This window comes from Aquarana catesbeiana, linkage group LG07 (genome assembly GCF_042186555.1).
Source record: "Aquarana catesbeiana isolate 2022-GZ linkage group LG07, ASM4218655v1, whole genome shotgun sequence".
In the NCBI taxonomy this organism is placed as follows: Eukaryota; Metazoa; Chordata; class Amphibia; order Anura; family Ranidae; genus Aquarana; species Aquarana catesbeiana.
The window spans coordinates 334,193,152-334,212,520 of NC_133330.1; the positions used below are offsets into that span (position 1 = coordinate 334,193,152).

The window sequence follows — 19,369 nt, forward strand, 5'->3', positions numbered from 1 at the left end:
ACCTGGTTAAACCAGGGGTGTCAAACTCAATTTTATCACAGGCCGAACCAGCAGTATAGTTGCCCTAAAAGAAGCTGGTTGTATCTGGGCTGCATTACGTACAAAGTGCAGGGCGCAGGAGCCTGCCGTGCGCAGGGCTCGGGAGCGTGCCGTGCACAGGGTGCAGGGCTCGGGAGTGTGCTGTGAACAGGGTGCAGGGCTCGGAAATGTGCTGTGAACAGGGTGCAGGGCTCGGAAATGTGCTGTGCACAGGGCTCAGGAGTGTGCTGTGCACAGGGGGCAGGGCTCAGGAGTGTGCTGTGCACAGGGAGCAGGGCTCAGGAGTGTGCTGTGCACAGGGAGCAGGGCTCAGGAGTGTGCTGTGCACAGGGAGCAGGGCTCAGGAGTGTGCTGTGCACAGGGAGCAGGGCTCAGGAGTGTGCTGTGCACAGGGAGCAGGGCTCAGGAGTGTGCTGTGCACAGGGAGCAGGGCTCAGGAGTGTGCTGTGCACAGGGAGCAGGGCTCAGGAGTGTGCTGTGCACAGGGAGCAGGGCTCAGGAGTGTGCTGTGCACAGGGAGCAGGGCTCAGGAGTGTGCTGTGCACAGGGAGCAGGGCTCAGGAGTGTGCTGTGCACAAGGAGCAGGGCTCAGGAGTGTGCTGTGCACAGGGGGCATGGCTCAGGAGTGTGCTGTGCACAGGGCGCAGGGCTCAGGAGTGTGCCTCCAAGCACAAATCCCCTCCCCCTCTACCATCTTCTAACACAAATCCCCCCCTCCTACCATTCCTAGCACACACCCCTAATATCCCCACCTAAAACAACTCTTATCCCCTGCCACCCCTCCCAACACAAAGCCCCCCCTCCCCAATCATCTCCTTGTGATGCCCCAACTCATATGATACCCCAGTGCCCAGGGAAGCCGCCCCTCCTGCCCACCCCTTATACAGCTGAAATGTGTCAGCACTGTGACACACTTTTATCTGTGAATGAATAAAGAGGATTGTACAAGCCTGTGGACGTGTGTCAGCTTTTGCAGGCAATTTATTTTGAAGATTTACAGGAGGCTCAGCTGAAGGACCGTCATCTGCACACTGAATTTGGATCCATCTGGTTTGAGCATGGTGAGTCCCCTTTTCTGGGGTGCTTAAACAGAGACTGTTTTTCTGAATAAAGGTTATCTCAAAAATTGATTCATCTCTAATGGGGAAAAGTCATATTTCCTTATTAAAATTGGCTCACAATATCCTGACCAAAGGAATGTCAATACAAACTGACCAAGTCCTTAAAAAGGTCATGTTGCTTACATACAAGTCCTGTATATACTACAGCCAAAACTTGGAATAATAAGTCTCATCACATAGATGCCATCATGCTTACGTCTGATTTAGATCATCTGTGCAACGCCACGAAAGCGGGCAGGACTCCGTGGTGGTGGAAAATGCATCTTTAGTCAAAGCAGGGTTCCACTCGTTTGTAAGTTTATTAAAAGTCAGCAGCTACAAAAAGTGTAGCTGCTGACTTTTAATAAAACAGACACTTACCTGTTCCACGGTCCAGCAATTTAGCTGCCCGAAGCCTCGCTCCTCTCCCCCCGCCATTGCAAGTGTGGGCACCCAACTGAGACAGCTTGCGGCTTCACAGCCGAGTGCGCACTGTGCGTGGCCAGGCAATTTCCTGAGACCCGTGACGTGTCCCAGAAGATTGCAGAGAGGGAGGGGAAGAGGAGTCGCCGCTGGGGCAACAAGAGCAGGAAGTGGGAGCTGGGTGCCTGTCAAAACTAGGTAACCCCCCCCCCAAAAAAAATGACATGCCAAACATGGCATGTAAGGGGACGAGGAGCGCTTAAGGCTGGAAGTCCGCTTTAAGTATTCTTGTTATATTTTCTAAAATTATTAAATTTGTTATCTGTAATTTGTTAATTAAATGTTATATCTACAAGTGTTTGTGTGATTTTTCTTTGCACATCTCACTCAAATAAAACCCCCAAAAACAAACCACGTAACCAGGATAAAAAAAATCTAATTTCTGGACTTGAAGATCTAAATAGGTTCTTGAAATATCAGAACAACCTGCCTCCAGAAATGAAGGTGTAATGCTGTGTATGAAAACCTTTAACATGGGTTCCTCCAGAGGTTGCTAGGGGTTCCTTCAGTTGTGGCCAACTGACTTATTGGTTGGAGTCTGCAAATTTCCAAGTCCAAAGCCCATTAGCCTAGCCAAGCCAATGACATTGACTGTAGGGGTAGCATTCTGACCACCACTGTAGGGGGGCACTGCTCCCACTGGCCACTAATGGAAGGGACATTTTCCTCAAACCCCAATAAACCAATCCTAGCAGGAGTTCCAAAAACTTCATTTTTTTGAAGGTTTCCTTTGAGGGAAAGAAGGTTGAGAAAGGCTGCTGCTAGAGATGATTTCACTGGCAGGATCAACAGGTATGAGACGTTGTAGGGCAAATAGGAGAAAGCTGTAAGGCAGATGTACTTGCAATAAAAAGTGTTGCAACATATTTATTTAATGGGAGGCCATAGTTCAAGATTAAATTCTAACATGTACAGGAATGTGCAGCTAATTACTACAGATTACAAAAAGATGTACCATCTACAATAAAGCCAAGTGCTACCAGGAGAGAACAATGACCTCAACCCTGTCCTCAAGTACCCCCAACAGGCCATGTTTTGGGAATTTCTCTTAGATAAAATAGCTGTCCAAAACACCAAGCCATTGATTCTGGTTTAAAGCACCTGTGCAGGATAAAAGGAAAACCCGCAAACATGGCCTGTTGGGGGTACTTGAGGACAGGGTTGAGAACCACTGACCTAGACCAGGGATCACTAAATGGTGGACCACGGTCCGGATCCGGACCGATTGACAATCCTGTCTGAACCGCGGCAGTGACAATTATTAGCCGAGTGTGACACAGAGGGGGTAATTAACCACTTAAGATTGCAGCAGTCGGGCGGGTGACCCAGGTGAGAACACCCAGGTAATAAGTGCCTCTGCCCTGGTAGGACTATGCAGGGGAAGGATGCAAATGAAAGGGGGACTGTGATGTAAGGGGGGAAAGGGGGGCTATGTCTGCACAGGGCACAGTGATGTGTAATGGGGCAGTGCGACATAAAGGGGAACTGACAACGTAGGACTGCTTGAGAACAGTGATGTACAGGGGGGACTGTGAAGTAAAGGGGGGGGGGGGTACGGGACTAAAAGCTTACCAACTGAACCTCTGTAAATTTTATTTCAAGACCTCTGACCTAGACCATAAAAATTACCCCATGATATTGGGCATCACCTGAATGGCAACCCGAGCAGCGGGAATGATCTCCTCCACCCTGATAGAAGATCGGTCAGACACAGACAGCTGCCGATAGGACGACTTCTCTGGAGTGCCGCAGAGAGACATCTGACGGCTAGACTGGCGGCTAACATTTCTGAAAGGCCTCGATGACAACCCCTCAACGCCGTCTTTGGCCAAATCTTCATCCAAAGTAGCTGGCATCGTCTGCCCAACCAGTAAAAATCTGTAGAAATGGAGACTCCTATCAGAATACAGTACCACGAACACGACTGAACAATTATCAACTCTTAAAGAGGACCTGTCAATAAAATAAAACATGTCTGATGTAGCTATTAAAGAGAAGATTGTAAATGGTGACCCTTTCTGTTGACCACGTCACCAAACATCGCTCCATTCAATAAAAAAAAAAATCCTCCTCCGATGTCTGCAGGGAAACAGACACTTCTCTAGGACTGAGCCCCCTTAAAGTGTTAATAAACTAGTAAAATCAGTCTGTATATGCAGTAAAGCATGTTTGTTATACTTACTGGGGAAATCTAAGGGGTTAATAAAAGGCTGTTTGATCCTGTCTTCTCTGATCCTCCCCTCCTTCCACTGTCCCTAAAACTTCTCCTGATATAACAGAGCATTGGGAGCACTCTGCACATGCTCAGTTAGGTGTGTATTGCTAGAGATTTTTTTTTTCTTTTTCTTGGGAGGGTGCATGTGATCAGCACAGGGCCAATCAGCACTGTCCAGACAGAGGGTCAGGGGTCATGCAGCCTCATAGGTCAGAGGAGAATGAAAACTCCTCCTACAAGCTTTAACCAGACACTGATAGACGTGACAAGACTGCTATATACTGCTGATGAGAAAAGGTATTTAGCAGGTTATATTTACTAAAATAATTGCATTTCCATGGGAGACCAGATCTAGTGAATGCAGGCTCCTGGGTTTAGTAATTACTTTAAAATATTAAAAAAGGAAAAAAAAATGGAGGATTTGTCAATAAAATAAAAGACGCCTGATAGACATAGCTGATAAAAAAATAATGTAAATAGTAAATAGTGACCTTTTTAGGTCTCCAAACATCGCTCCATTCAAAAATAAATAAATAAATAAATCCTCCTACAATGTCTGCAGGGAAACAGACGCTTCTCTTGGACTGGATCACCTTAACTCTTTGCTTCTAGTCAACCTTTATATCATTAAAGGACACATATGTGATGGCAGGATCAGCAGGAACCAGCAAGAGTCTAGTGCAGGGATCTTCAAACTACGGCCCTCCAGCTGTTGCGGAACTACACTTCCCATGAGGAATTGCAAAGCTCCGACATTCAAAGACATGGCTAGGCATGATGGGAATTGTAGTTCCTGAACAATTAGAGGGCCATAGTTTGGTGACCCCTGGTCTAGTAGGACCGAGTGGATCAGCACTTCCGCAACGTGTCCGTTTCCCCTGCGAACCTCTACGGGAAACAGGAGCGTTTGGCATAGGTCTATATTAGCTGGCTTTATTTTAATGACAGGGTCACTTTAAAATGATACACACCTGGCCAGCTGCAGACAAATAGAATAGACACCTTGTCTGGTCTCATAATCCACCTCTGTTGGAATGGAGTCCCTCTGCATGACATTAACCACCAAACTGTCAAAGAATAAATAAATAAATCAGGTTACTTATGAAAATGGTAGAATCAAACGACGCAGTTTTTATACGTTCAAAGAGAGAACTTCCAAAATATAGTTTTTTTTCTTATTTATCGACTCCCTAAAGAAGAGCACGCTTAATTTTTGTTAGATAAACTGCATTAAAGTCTAACAGATTGGCAAGACCCCTTTCACACTGAGGCAGTTTTCAGGCGTTTTAGCGTTAGAAATAATGAATGTAAAGCGCCTGAAAACTGCCTCCCATGCCGCCAGAGTGAGGAAGCCTGAGTGCTTTCACACCCAGGCGGTGCGCTTGCGGGACGTTCAGGAAAGGTCCTCTTTTTTTGGGGCAGTTTGGAAACACTGTACACAGCGCTCCCAAAACGCCCCTGCCCACTGCAATGAATGGGCAGCGCTTCCAAAGCGCCGCAACATTAACATATTTAACACCTTCTTTGGGGTTAAAATCACCCCCCTTGCGGCCGAAAAGTGCAACTTAAACAGCGGTAAAGCGCCGCTAGAACTGGTGGCGCACGGTTCACCCCAGTGTGAAAGGGGTCTTAAGGATTCCTGGTATGAAAAATATAAAAGGATTTCCTTTTGTTGGAAAAAGCTGAACTCCGGCTTTTCATACATTTACATAGTTACAAGCTGGCCCAAACATACTATGTCCCTCACCAACATGTGAGGCCACTGGATGTATGGTATAAACTGTATGTAGCTGAGGCCACCTACAGCATACAGCTGTGTTCCGGGTTGCAGCTGAGACTTCCCCTCTCATACCCGGAACACAGTAGAGTCTTATCTGATCGGTGCTCAGCCATTCAGAGAACGCAATGAATACAAGGCTTCTTCTGATTGGCTGAATCAGAAATTGTGACATCATCAGCCCCCGCCACTCTGACTCAGCCAATCAGAGAAAGCTTTGTATTCATTCACACCCTGTACAACCACGTTTACCTACAGGTAAGCCTATATTAAGGCTTACCTGTAGGTGCTTGAAATATCTCCGAATCCTCCACGGTTTAGGAGATATTTCGAAAAAAGCTGAGCACCGGCGCACTTTAGAAAGGGCACATCGTGACAGGCGGCGACTCCAGCCAGTCACAGAGCCGGAGTTTGCAGCCCCGGAAGGAAGAGGGTTTGAAGATAGACGCTCGATGCTAGTGGGGACAGCGGTGACATCGCAGGCTTTGGTTTCAGGTAAGTGACACATAATGGTCTATTATTTATGCATAGTAGCCCATTATGCTTTACCTTTGCAGGGAAATAAAGAGGAAGTAAAACCCACCAGGATTTACTTCCTCTTTAATAAAGAAGAGAATTCAAATAAAATGGGAAAATATATTGAGCCTGGGTATGCCCAAGAGGCTCTGTTTTGTATCAAAAATATTATCATTTTTTTCTCTTAATAAAAAATTATAATATTTTTATAAAATAAAGAACCCTAACTCACTTTCCAATTTAGACAGGAGCCAATTAACCTCCCAGCATGTCTTTGGAGTGTGGGAGGAAACAGGAGTTCCCAAAGGAAATCAACGCAGGCACAGGGAGCACGTGCAACTTCCATACAGGTATTGCCATGGTTGGGATCCGCAACCATGGTAATGGTTGCACTGCGCCAAATGACAGGGTACTGCAGTACCATGTGATCTGGTGCCAGCAAATGCAGTGCATTTGCGATCTGCGCTTGGTGTGCCATTAACAACATATTGCCCCCCCGCAGCAGAATGCAAAGGCAGTGCGTTTTGACTGCGGCACAGGAAACACACACCTTTCCCGCACTGTGTTCTGGTGGGGGGTGGGGGTGTTGGTATAGTATAAGAGACAGGCAATGGTGCATATGAGAAAAAAATACAAAAAAAAAAAAAAAAAAAGGCTTACCTCAATCCTCCAGCTTTTAAGAAGTTTTCGCAGAATGACTTGGCACAGTTTCTCGCCATCTCATCATCTGCAGTTGGCATCAGTTTGGAGCTGAGAACCTGTACAAGAAGCAGAAACCTAATAATCATAATAATTGCACATGTGGCAGAAAAATCTTCAGCTCAGCAGACATTTTTTTCTGATACATTGTGTATGTGGTAAGAAAGACTCTTCCACAATGTAGGAGGTGCAACTGACTTTATTAGCAGGCATGCAGAAGCACAATGTCTGGGTTGACTTGGTGGCGCGATTACCTCCAAGTTGTAGAGCACGCGGAAGGTAGACATGCCGGGGGCAGAAGATCGGAAGAGGCTCTCCAGGATGGAGCTGGCACTGAGCTGCTGCTGGTGGTGCTGCTTGGAGGACAGGGAGGGGGACTTTGAAGATTGCGAGTCGGAAAGCAGCGTCTTCTGAGTGGAATAAACACATTGTTCACTGAAAGAATAGAATGCAGGGCGGGGAAGGAACAACACCAGCAAAAAGCTTGCTTACCTTTCTTCCCAGGGAGTCCAGCTGATCGAGCGCTTCCTGCACAGCAGGATCTGTTGGGATCAAGAGCAGAAGTTTCCGAACCCTCACCGTAATTCTACGGGGCGAAACCAAGCTGTAGATATTATTACATATTATGCAGGTAAACCAATGATAAAAGCTGAGTGCCAATTCATGGCCACAGCACAAATAAGGACAAAACGACTATTATTTCTCGGTACCTGGGCTCCTCTAGGTTGGCCAGCTGGTACAGCATATCAAACACATTACATACTAATGCCATCACCACTCCTGGCAGAGACTTCTCCTGCAGATGAAAGCAGAGGCCGATAAGATGGAAACTCTCATTTAAATACTAAGAAATTCAGGGGGTACTTGGGGTTCTCCTCACCTGGTCCATGGCGTAGGAGGAGCTGAAGCTGGCACTGCTGCTACTGGAGCTGGCTGAAGTCTCTGCGGAGCTACTCGATGGAGTTCCACTGCCCAGAGTCTTTACAGTGAGGGCCTGGTCATCGGAAAATCCCACCTGATGGAGCAGCTTCTGATCTTTATTGACTGTCAGCTGGAAAAATAAAAAAGCACTATATTAAAGCAGACCCTCACCTTATAGGTCAGGTCATGTTGGCCTGCCTCCTCCCCCTCCCTTAGAAAAAGAAAAATATATATGTAAATCAAATGTTATATATATATATATATATATATATATATATATATTTTTTTTAATTTACATAGGATTTGATTGACAGCAACAGGTTCCCGCTGCTATCCAGTGAGGGGGAAGAGAGGCGCAAGAATAAAAAGGGGGAGGATCCCAATCACAGAAAGTTTTTTTTACCTTAAAGAGAAGTTCCACCTACTCTCCACCCCTCATTTTTGAATATTATTATTATTTTTTTTTCCTAACATACCTCTTTATGAAGTACAGGCTGTACTTCCGATCCGTCTGGTCCGCGGAGCAGGAGGTCATATCCTTTTTGTGTGGCGAGCCCCGCCGCTGTCTTCTGGGACCTGTGTGTGTCCCAGAAGACAGTTGGTCATTCACAAAGAGCCGCGCGACTCACGCGTGCGCAGCAGGAAATGGGCAGTGAAGCCGCTAGAGGCTCCACTGCCGGTTTTCCTTAGGTGCAATGAAAAATCTGGACAGCCGCACTCCGGATTGGGATAATAAAAGTAAAATCTTCTTTATTGAAAAAATGACACGGTTTAAAATCCGTACATTGCTCTGTTGGAATGATGCAGCATAACCGCTAACGCGTTTCACGCTCCCATTGAGCGCTTACTCATAGCTGGAGCTCTCACAGTCATTCACCTAGCGGAGGACGGGAATCTTGAACCCAGTTACCTAGATCGGTGGTTACCAATCTGCCGGTTTCCCTTAGTTAGAATGGCGGCGCCTGCACCCAATATGATGGACGGATCAGCCTCGGGGGGCCGACATCGTGGGCTCCCTGGACAGGTAAGGTCATGTTGCTTACATACAAGTCCTGTATATACTACAGCTAAAACTTGGAATAATAAGTCTCATCACATAGATGCCATCACGCTGACGTCTGATTTTGATCATCTGTGCCACGCCACGAAAGCGGGCGGGACTCCGTGGTGGTGGAAAAGGCATCTTTAGTCAAAGCAGAGTTCCACTCGTAAGTTTATTAAAAGTCAGCAGCTACAGTGTTTGTAGCTGCTGACTGAAAAATAAATAAATTTGCGGGAACACCACTTTAATGCAGAGAATGCACTAAAGGTAAAAACAAAAAAACAAAACTTGAGGCTTTAAAATCACTTTAATTTGTGCTGCAGGGCGGCACTTCCACATTTCTCGCCTAGGCCAGAATAGGCAAGTTGATGGGTTTTTGTTTTGACCATGATAAAAGACAAGAAGGGTTCCAAAGATGAGGGGTGATACTATCACCTTGACTATTCAACTTGGCAAGTGTGAAACGGGCAGTGAAGCCGCAAGGCTGGAGGAGACTGGAATGATGCTGAATGGGCTCTTTTTTTTTTTTTTTTTTAAACAAATCATCTGTAACTAAGATAATATATCCTAAAGTGGATCTTTTTAAAATGACCAATGTTATACTTGCCTGCTCTGTGCAACAGAGCAGCCTGATGCTCCTCCTCTTGGGTCCCCTCCTGGATTCTGCCCCCTTCTGGAGTGCCCCTATACCAAGCGATTTGCTATTAGGCAGTCATCTGGGCTCAATCCCAAGCCGCGCTGTGTGCGTCCATTCGACTCTGACCCCTCCCCCGCTCTTTCCTCACAGGCTGTGATTGACGCGGCTTCCCATACAGTGCTATGCACAGCCGACGCCTGCCCCCCTGTCCAAATACAGACCTAGGTCCCTCCCCTAGCAGTGCCAGCGCAGCTCTATCTCCCCCTCCACTTCCCTAAAGCTAAGCAGCACAGGCTAGGGCTGTGTCAGTATCTGGGGCAGGGCTGGACACAGTGCTCCTGGGGACGTCACGAGGCAGCTGGCACTTCACTCGGTCAGCGCTCGGTTCTAAAAATTTTCCTCAACCCATGAAAATTATCTGCGCATGCGCAGTGTTGACATCACATCAGCTGTTTGTGACACGGCCGGCGATGCCCATTGACTATTAGAACCCACATCGCTTCTCCAGGCAGGAAAGGCCGAGATCAAAAGAAAAAAAATAAATGATCTTGGCCTTTCCAGCCGAGTTCCCGGCTATGTTTACTTCCGCCAGGCTGGACGTGACGTCATAACGTCGCGCTGCCCCCCCCGAAGGTACAGAGATTGCCGGGGATCATCTGTCCCTTGGAAATCTCTATGCTCAACTTCCGGCGCCGGTGAATTCCTTCTCCGGTTCGCCCGTGCGATCGGCGAGCCGGAGAAGGAATCCACCGGCTCCGGAAGTACCGGAGGGCGGCGGGAGGGGCTTCCTGTAAGAGCGATCAAGCGGCTGAAATGCCACTATGATTGTTCTTACGGTGCAGGGAATCGCTAGATGAAAAGATGATATCTGGCTGATGCCTGTAGCTGCACCGATCATTCAGAGACCCCCAACTCAAAGTCTAGGACGTCATATGACACACATTGGGCGGGAAGTGGTTAAGGTAAAAAACAACCTTCTGCCTTCAGAACCACTTAATAGCACTTTCTGCAATAGTAGAGGTAGCATACTTGCCTCTCTAGCTGTCTGTACCTCCGACCTACCGTCATTCCAGCACTGCAGTCTTCATAAGACACTGGCATTTAACACTTGTGGGAATGTCACATGCCGGTGTCATTCTCTGCATGCTATGGTTCCATCCCATGGCCAATCCCTATGTCAATATAGGATACAGTAATAACATTGGAGCCAGTGGGAGGAACCACAGAGCGCAGCAGAAGACCAGGAACTCAACATTTCCAAAGGTTCCAGAATCAGAAGAGTCCTCAATGAAAATTTTCTCTGAAATTAGGCAATGATCAGCAGTACGGCTAGCAGGAGAGGTAAGTGTTACATGTTTGCTTTGAAAGACAAATTTCAGTCCAGTTCTATCTTAGCAACAGAATACATCATTGGCGACATCGGCCCGCCACATGGAAACAAAACCACCAACATCTCAAGTGGTCTTCTCCGACATTCATAAGTGTAGTCATTTTCTCACCAAGCTCTCATTGGCAAAGATCTGCAAGCTTTCTACAGGACAGTTGAGATGTCTGGAGATCTTCCAGCGGATGCTCCCCACCGTCTCATTGCTGTGGGCCTGCAAACAGAAACAACAGGACAGGTGAAATGAGATATTGTGAAATGCAATTCAGCCATAACATTTGTGATAGACCATTCAAAAGAAGGCAAAAAAGTTCAGAGAACATAGGTCCTTACCAGCTTAAGCAGCGCCCAAAGAAAACGCATATACATTTTAAAAAGTTAATAGGAAATGCATGTGAGAAAAAAGCACCGCCCCTGCGTCACTGGATTTGATTGACAGGAGCAGGGGCAGCCCCGTCCATTAAGGGCGCACGGGCGCCGCCCCCTCTATCCACGCCACCCCCTATATGGTTAATGGATACATTCAGGAATCTATCCACGGCTGCCACGGCCACCCCCTATTCATGCGTTTGGCCCCTTTTCGGACGACGGGCGCATGAATTACAGTGGCAGGGGTGGTTTTTTTAAGCACCTGATTAGAGACATAGGCTCTAATAGGCTTCAAAATAGGGTGGGCTCGGAGCCCACCCAGGTGTGTTAGGAAAGCAAATGAATATTCGCTTTTCTAATACTGAATTGCCAATCAGGAAGCACAGGTCTCATACCCGTCTCCTCATTGACTGAAAGGTCAGGAGATCCCATTGGACGCCTAGGAGGAGGGGAGGAGACACACGGTGGAAGTCGCCATAATCTCAGAAGAGAAGAGGACACAGGAGACTCTGTCAGATGCCCGCAGCAGCCTGATCCCCTGCCCGATGTGCCCGCCGATGGAGTAAGTGCCGGCGGAACCGGTAGACGGCAGGGGGGGGGTTTTGAGGTGCCACGGGGGTTTGTTTGTCACCCCCCCCCCCAAAACTAAAAACCACCCACAAGCTGCCAATGGCTCCTGCTGCTATCAAGCTATCCAATAAAAACCGTAGACAGCGGCTGGAGCCGCTGGGATCGTGCACGTCGCTGGAACGATCGGGTTCAGGTAAGAAAAAAAAAAAAAAAAGAGGGGGGGGCAGCTGCAGAACAAAAAGGTTTTACACCTTAGTGAAAAGCCCTGAGACTTTACAATCCCTATAGACTGATAAAAAAAATGTGCATGTGTTGCAGAGATGAACATTTTAAGACAAAGATGTAAACGTACCTCTATGGTGAAAGTATCTTTGGTTGACTCATAATTAAGGTTCAGAGTTAACAGATGTCCATGAAAAGAGGCACCGTGAGGTAGAATTGTTCGTGGAACAGAGTAGAGATCCTGCAGGACAGCAAAGAAATATCATTTTCTTTTTCCTCACATTTATTTAACTTCAAAATCTTAAAAGTTCCAGAGGATGGGAGAGGCTCTGGTGAAGTCTTGGAGGGGAGCGTGGAAGGTAGCGGCGAGGAAGCTAGAGAGCAGAAGGCCTTGGGAGGAGCGGAGAGGATGGTTTGGTTGCTATGTTGAGAGGTTGGTGCTGTAGATGGGGGCCGAGTTTTGGATGGCTTTGTAAGTTGTTGTTAGTGATTCAAATGTTGTTCGCTGAATGAGTGAGAGGCCAGTGGAGAGAGATTGGGGGGGGGGATAACCTATATAAAGGTAAGCCAATGAAAAGGGAGTTGTAACAGTCGAGGTCAGAGATGACCTCTAGAGCAGGGGTCTCAAACTGGCATCCCTCCAGCTGTTGCGAAACTACAAGTCCCATCATGCCTCTGCCTGTGGGAGTCATGCTTGTAACGGTCAGCCTTGCAATGCCTCATGGGACTTGTAGTTTCGCAATAGCTGGAGGGCCACCAATTTGAGACCCCTGCTTTATAAGCTTTGTGATGTCATTAAAGTGGAACGTTACCTATAACAACTTGACAAAAAAAAATATGTTCTTTCCACGTTAATGATGCCACCAAAATTAGCGTGTTCTGTAAATTGCCTCCAGCATGGCTTCGGTTTCTTTTGGCTGGAGGCGGCCATTTTGCTGAAGTCCAGAGCCCCTGAGCAGCAGTAAATCATAAAGCAGAACTAAACCCATCGATGTAACAATTTAAAAAAAAAAACTGTTACATTCCTGGAATGCTGAGATTGCCAACTGTCACATTTACTTGTTTCCTAAACCAAACTGTCAATCCATCAAATGGCTGGAGTCATAACTGATCACATGGGCAGCACCATGGCAGTTGCAGATCAAACCGAAGCAGCTTCCTTGGCTTGTAAAGGATAGGAGGGTTTAATTCCGGCTTTAAGGCTGTCAGCCGATCGACCTCTACAAATTTGGCACAGTGTCTAAAAATAGAAAGCAACTGAGCATGTGCAGAGCAGGGGGAGACAGTGTATTACTGAATTTTTAACACAGCATAGGCACTTATTTTTAATGTTTTGCATATCTATACCTGCAAAAGGGACCGACCTGAAGTGATCTAGCAGGACTGAATTTTCTGACTAAAGTTCCACTTTAAGAAGGGGCATATTTTGCATATGTTGCGGAGGTTGAGTCGGCAGGATTTGGACAGAGATTGGACATAATGGATTTAATGAGAAGGTGCTAAATCCGCTAATTTTCAGATTCAGAATACTTTGATAATCCCAAAAGGGAAAATTATTGCGATAGTTGCATTCAACAAAGACAACACAAGTACACAATTATGGACAGAACAAAGCACAATGACACAATACAATCACCAATAACAGCAATTACTGTAGTAAAAATGAATTAAAATGACACGCGAATAAAACATCCATACTATTAAAATACAACATAGAATAAATAAAGATTAAAAACAGAAAATCAAAACTACCAGAATGCGAATAATACACAACTTTCTCTAACATTCCCCAAAATAATAATGAACATAATACCAACATACTATAAAAAAACAATACATAAAAAAATCCTGATCATAAACCAGATTAAATCTTCACCTCCAGCCCTCACCTAGAAGAATTATAGAATTTGATAGCCACAGGTACAAATGATTTCCTGTGGTGTATATAGCGGGTGTAAAAATCTGCCACTGGAGGTACCCTGCAAACTGACCGGCATATTGTGGAGTGGGTGGGAGGAGTTCTCCAAGATTGAACGTACCTTGAACAACATTCTCCTCTGCAATGCTGTTAACCACTTGCCGACCAGCGCACGAGGATGTACGTCGGTACAATGGCACTGCTGCGCAAATGGGGGTACCTGTACGTCCCCTTTAAGATGCGGCATTTTGGGGCGCGCGCCCGCGGGTCCCGTGGTTTCGATGTCCGCCGGGGGCCCGCGATTGTGACACGGAGCGGAAAAATGGGGAGATGCTTATGTAAAACAAGGCATTTCCCTCTTCTGTCTAGTGACATGACAGGGATCTACTGCTCCCTGTTTTTGAGAGCAGTGATCTCTGTCATGTTGTAGTGAGCCCAACCCCCCCCCCCCCCCCACAGTTAGAATCACTCCCTAGGACAAATTTAACCCCTTGATCGCCCCCTAGTGTTTAACCCCTTCCCTGCCAGTGTCATTTACACAGTAATCAATGCATTTTTATAGCACTGATCACTGCATAAACGACAATGGTCCCAAAATAGTGTCAAAAGTGTCCGATGTGTCCACCAAAATCTCGCAGTCAGGACAAAAATCGCAGATCGCCGCCGTTACTAATAAAAAAAAAATTTTAATAATAAAAATGCCTTTAGTCTATCCCCTATTTTGTAGACTATAACTTTTGCGCAAACCAATCAATATACGCTTATTGCGATTTTTTTTACCAAAAATATGTAGAAGAATACGTATCGGCCTAAACTGAGGAAAAACATTTTTTTTTACATATATTTTTTTGGGGAGGTTTTTTTATAGCAAAAAGTAAAAAAAAATTGCTTTTTTTTTTTTTTTTTTTTTCAAAATTGTCGCTCTTTTTTTGTTTATAGCGCAAAAAATAAAAACCGCAGAGGTGATCGAATACCACCAAAAGAAAATAGGATTTTTTATTACAGCTTACCTGTAAAATCCTTTTCTTTCGACGGACATCACGGGACACAAAGCCACAGTAATTACTGATGGGTTATAGGGTATCACTAGGTATTGGACACTGGTCACACCCTAATCAGGAAGTTCAACCCCCTATATAACCCCTTCCCTTCCAGGGATACCTCAGTTTTGTAGCAAAGCAGTATAGGTGTATTAGAAGAGGGGCGGGACCTCTGTGTCCCGTGATGTCCGTCGAAAGAAAAGGATTTTACAGGTAAGCTGTAATAAAAAATCCTATTTTCTTTTCTCGGACATCACGGGACACAGAGCCACAGTAATTACTGATGGGATGTCCCAAAGCAATGCCAACTGAGGGGGGGGATTCACAACCAAGTAGGGTGCTATCAGACCTGAGGACCTTGTACCGCCGCTGTCTGCAGCACACTACGCCCAAAGGCGATATCCTCATGCCTTCTCACATCCACCTGATAGAATCTGGTGAATGTATGAACTGAAGACCAGGTTGCGGCCTTGCAGATCTGAGCCATAGAGGCCCGGTGATGCACTGCCCAAGAAGCACCAATAGCCCTTGTGGAATGTGCCTTGATCTGAAACGGGGGAACCTTCCGTTTCAAACCGTAAGCTTGAATAATCAACTGTCGAATCCATTTAGAAATGGTCGCTTTTGACGCTGCCTGTCCTCTATTGGGACCCTCCGGCAGCACGAACAAGACATCCGTCTTGCGAATCTGAGCAGTTGCCTCCAGATAGGTCTTGACTGCTCTTACTACATCCAAAGAATGTAATGACCTTTCTTCTGAAGAACAAGGTTCTGGAAAAAAGGAAGGTAGCACAATGTCTTGGTTTAGATGAAAATCTGAAACCACCTTCGGTAAAAAACTAGGATGAGGGTGTAGTACCACTCTATCCTTGTGTATAATCAAGTAAGGCTCTTTACAGGAAAGAGCTGCTATTTCTGATACTCTTCTAGCAGAAGAGATAGCTACCAGGAAAATTAGTTTCCTCGTCAGTAAGACCAAAGGAATCTGACGTATTGGTTCAAAAGGTTGTTTTTGTAACACCGATAGAACCAAGTTCAAGTCCCAGGGGTTTAGGGGCGCCTTAACCGGAGGATTAAGACGCATCACCCCCTGTATAAAGTTTCGGATCAGAGAATGCGAAGCAAGCGGCCGTTGAAACAACACTGATAAGGCCGACACCTGGCCCTTGATGGTACTCAAGGCCAGCTTCATCTCTAATCCTAACTGTAGAAAATTCAGAATTCTACCTATGACATATTTCCTGGGATGCCAACCCCTGGATTCACACCAGGATACATAAGCTTTCCAGACTCTATGATAAATCATTCTGGAAGTTGGCTTCCTTGCATTGATCAAGGTAGATATGACAGGACCTGAAAGCCCAAGATTTTTCAGAACGTGGGATTCAATAGCCCACCCGTCAAATCTAGCATTGTAAGGCATGCTGGAACACCGGACCTTGAGCTAACAGGTCTGGGTGTATCGGTAGGGTCCACCGGGAACCCACCATCATCCCTGCTATTTCTGCTTATCAGGTTCTTCTGGACCAAACGGGGGCCACCAGAAGTGCCGACTTCCCTTGTTGCCTGAGTCTGCGAAGGAGCCGTGGTAGTAGCAGAATGGGAGGGAATGCATAAATCGGTGAGAACCGATGCCACGGAATCACCAACGCATCCGTCCTGCCTGCAAGAGGATCCCAGGCAACCGGTAAGAAGGATTTCCCCTTCTGTAGGTTTTCGGGTATGAGCCGTCAACGGAGGCTCTAACGCATGGCATGCGATAGGTGCATTGGAAAGTTTAATGCCTGCACCTTCCTGTTCCAGGTCAACAGAATACTGTGTTACAACAGTTCTGCTTGGAACTGGGCATAGGGAACTGCTTCGAATGAAGCCACCATCTTCCCCTGCAGCCTCATATAAAGGCGGACAGAAAGACCCTTCTTGGCCCTGACTGTCAGAATCGGCTCCCTTAGAGCAGTGATCTTTGCCTGCAGACACTTCAGTTAAGCAGGAAAACTGGGCACATATAGGCCTGCATCTCTGATGCCTATTGATATCAGAAATTCTCCTCCCTGCAGGACGGAGATTACTGTCTGAATTGATTCCAAACGAAAGGACTGCATCCTTGGGAATCGTTTCAGATCTCTCAAATCCAAAATGGGTCTGTCGTCCCCATTTGGTTTTCGGACCATAGAAAGATTGGAACAGAGTCTCAATCCTTGATCCTTTGTGGGAACCACCACAATGACCTCTTGCGACAAAAGTCGCTTTATCGCTAGAAGGAGCGACTGCTTCTCTTCTGGCTTTCTGGGAACACCTGACCCGAGGAAACGAGGAGAGGGACATTCTTGGAACTCCAGTCTGTACCCTAAGGTTACCGTGGAGATCACCCATCTGTCCTGGAAGTCCTTCTGCCAGGGCCCTGAGAGCTGCAGCAGTCTTTCCCCCCACTCGAGCGAGCGGGGCGCCCCTTCATGAAGAGGTCTTAGTGTCTTGCTTAGAAGACCTTTTCCCCCAGGATTTCTTGTGTCCCTGGGGTTGACTCTTGTTTCTTGCCCCAGACGGAGGAGACCGTCGTGACTGCCTGGAGGCTGATGCCCCTGGCGCTGGGGAAAGAGTCCGTTTAAAAGAGGGACGCTTACTCTTCTTCTTATCAGGTAAGAGAGTGCTTTTCCCACAGGAGATCGTCTTGATATAATTATCCAAGTCCTCTCCAAACAACCTTTCACCACGGAAGGGAAACCCAGCTAGAAGCTTCTTACATGGTGCTTCGGCTGACCAGTTTTTCAACCATAAGATTCTACGTATATGCACCAACCCAAGCAAGAGGCGAGAGGTTTGCACGATAGAATCTCTAATGGCGTCAACAGCATAACATAAAGCCGCAGGAAGGTTAGCAAACCCCTGGGCCTGCTGTTCAGGTAATACTTTGATGACCTGCTTAACATGGTCTCTTAAGTATTGACAGACTCCAATCGCTGCTACTGCAGGTTGGGCCACTGATCCTGCTAAAGAGAACATATCTTTCAATAAGAAGACCATCTTTTTATCCACAGGATATTTGAGCATCTGAGCGTTGTCTACAGGACAAGTCAGATTACTATTTACAGAGGAAATGGCCGCATCAATGGCCGGTATTCCCCACCTCTTAATAAACTTTTCTTCCATAGGATAAAGTGTAGAAAACTTTCTCGGCGGAAGAAATCGCTTATCTGGGTGATCCCACTCAGAATAAAGCAGCTTTTCAAGTAAATTATGAACAGGAAAAGCATGTGCTGCTTGGAAAGGTTTCAGTGACCCCAAAGCAGAAGAGGTTTCTGTAGTAGTTTCAGGTAGGGACAACTTAAATGTGGAGCGGACCAAACCAGTGAGGATCTGCACTAAGACTTTCTCCTCTTGGGAAGTCGCAGAGGGTCGCTCTCCACCTGAATCCTCCGAAGAGGAATCATCTGTCCCATCCTGATCCTCTGAAAGGGATTCATCTCCTTTATCCCAGAGCTCCTCTGACTGAGGGTCTTGGGGAGCAGAGGAAGGCCTTGTGCGTTTTCTTTCACTGAGTGAAGATGTAATCGCGGCCATTAGTTTTTTCTCTAATCCAGAAATGGTTGAGGAAAAAACTTCTTGTGTAATATACACAGGGGCTGAAGTGCCGGCAGCAGATGTAGCCCCTAACCCCAATGGCTCTCCCTGTCCAGCTGCCCCTGGTCCCTCAGGAGGGGATGGTGTAGCAGACAGGGGGTCCTCAGAACCTGAACGAGACCCCCTAGTGCCTCTGGTTCTTGGGGTGCTTGAACCTCTTCTACCCATAGTGCAAAGCAACAAGGTGTGAGGTATCAAAAACGAACACTGACTGCTGAGCGATGTAGTCTGGCTAAAAGCCTTGCTACCAAATGCCCAATCCGGTGTTCTTTAGTGAATGCAGCCTAGGGGAATGCCTGTGTCCCACCTTACATGTGACTGTCAGCTCTGTGTCTCTCCAAAGCTCAGAGCACCTGTACAGTGTGCTTTAAATAGCCATGCTTTCTGGCACTGTGGGCGTCTGGGCACGCTGACGCTGTGCTGACGCCCCTCCCCCCCCTCCCCCCCCCCCTCGTTTTTGAAAAACGAGCGCTTCCCGCGCGAGCCGACCCTTTCTGACAATCCTGAAGGGAGGCTGGGGTTGGGGGAATAAGGAGGAGGCCGGCAGTGATGGGCCCTGCATCGCAATGCGGCTTCGGTGGCGGCGGCGGTAGCGGCTGTGACAGTGCGGTCTCACCCGCCTTACAGCATACCTGAGCCTTTCCCTAGCCTGGGGGGACCATCCCAGCAGAGAAAACCCCCCACCATCTACCTTTGGAGCTGGAGGAAGAGCCAGTGCAGCGGATGCTGAGACAGATCAAACATGAGAAGGTTTGTGCTCTTGGCCGCCCCCGGTGGTCACAATAGGCACAGCATGCATTCACCTTAAAGGAGAAAAGC

General features: G+C 46.9%; 1 protein-coding gene across 7 annotated transcripts in view; it reads right to left on the bottom strand.

Annotated features, from left to right (window-relative positions):
- Positions 1 to 19,369, bottom strand: part of USP24 (ubiquitin specific peptidase 24) — a 225,004-nt gene that overhangs the window by 69,427 nt on the left and 136,208 nt on the right. For 3 of the 7 annotated variants that reach the window (XM_073593887.1, XM_073593884.1, XM_073593891.1), the window contains exons 25-33: positions 12,105 to 12,215; positions 10,929 to 11,027; positions 7,710 to 7,880; positions 7,540 to 7,625; positions 7,322 to 7,433; positions 7,084 to 7,239; positions 6,791 to 6,888; positions 4,809 to 4,904; positions 3,272 to 3,500 (exon numbers count right to left, since the gene is read on the bottom strand). In XM_073593887.1, coding sequence (XP_073449988.1) covers positions 3,272 to 3,500; positions 4,809 to 4,904; positions 6,791 to 6,888; positions 7,084 to 7,239; positions 7,322 to 7,433; positions 7,540 to 7,625; positions 7,710 to 7,880; positions 10,929 to 11,027; positions 12,105 to 12,215 — 1,158 coding nt within the window. The remainder of the gene's footprint in view (positions 1 to 3,271; positions 3,501 to 4,808; positions 4,905 to 6,790; positions 6,889 to 7,083; positions 7,240 to 7,321; positions 7,434 to 7,539; positions 7,626 to 7,709; positions 7,881 to 10,928; positions 11,028 to 12,104; positions 12,216 to 19,369) is intronic. The other 4 variants (XM_073593890.1, XM_073593888.1, XM_073593889.1 and 1 more) reach the window with 3 other exon arrangements.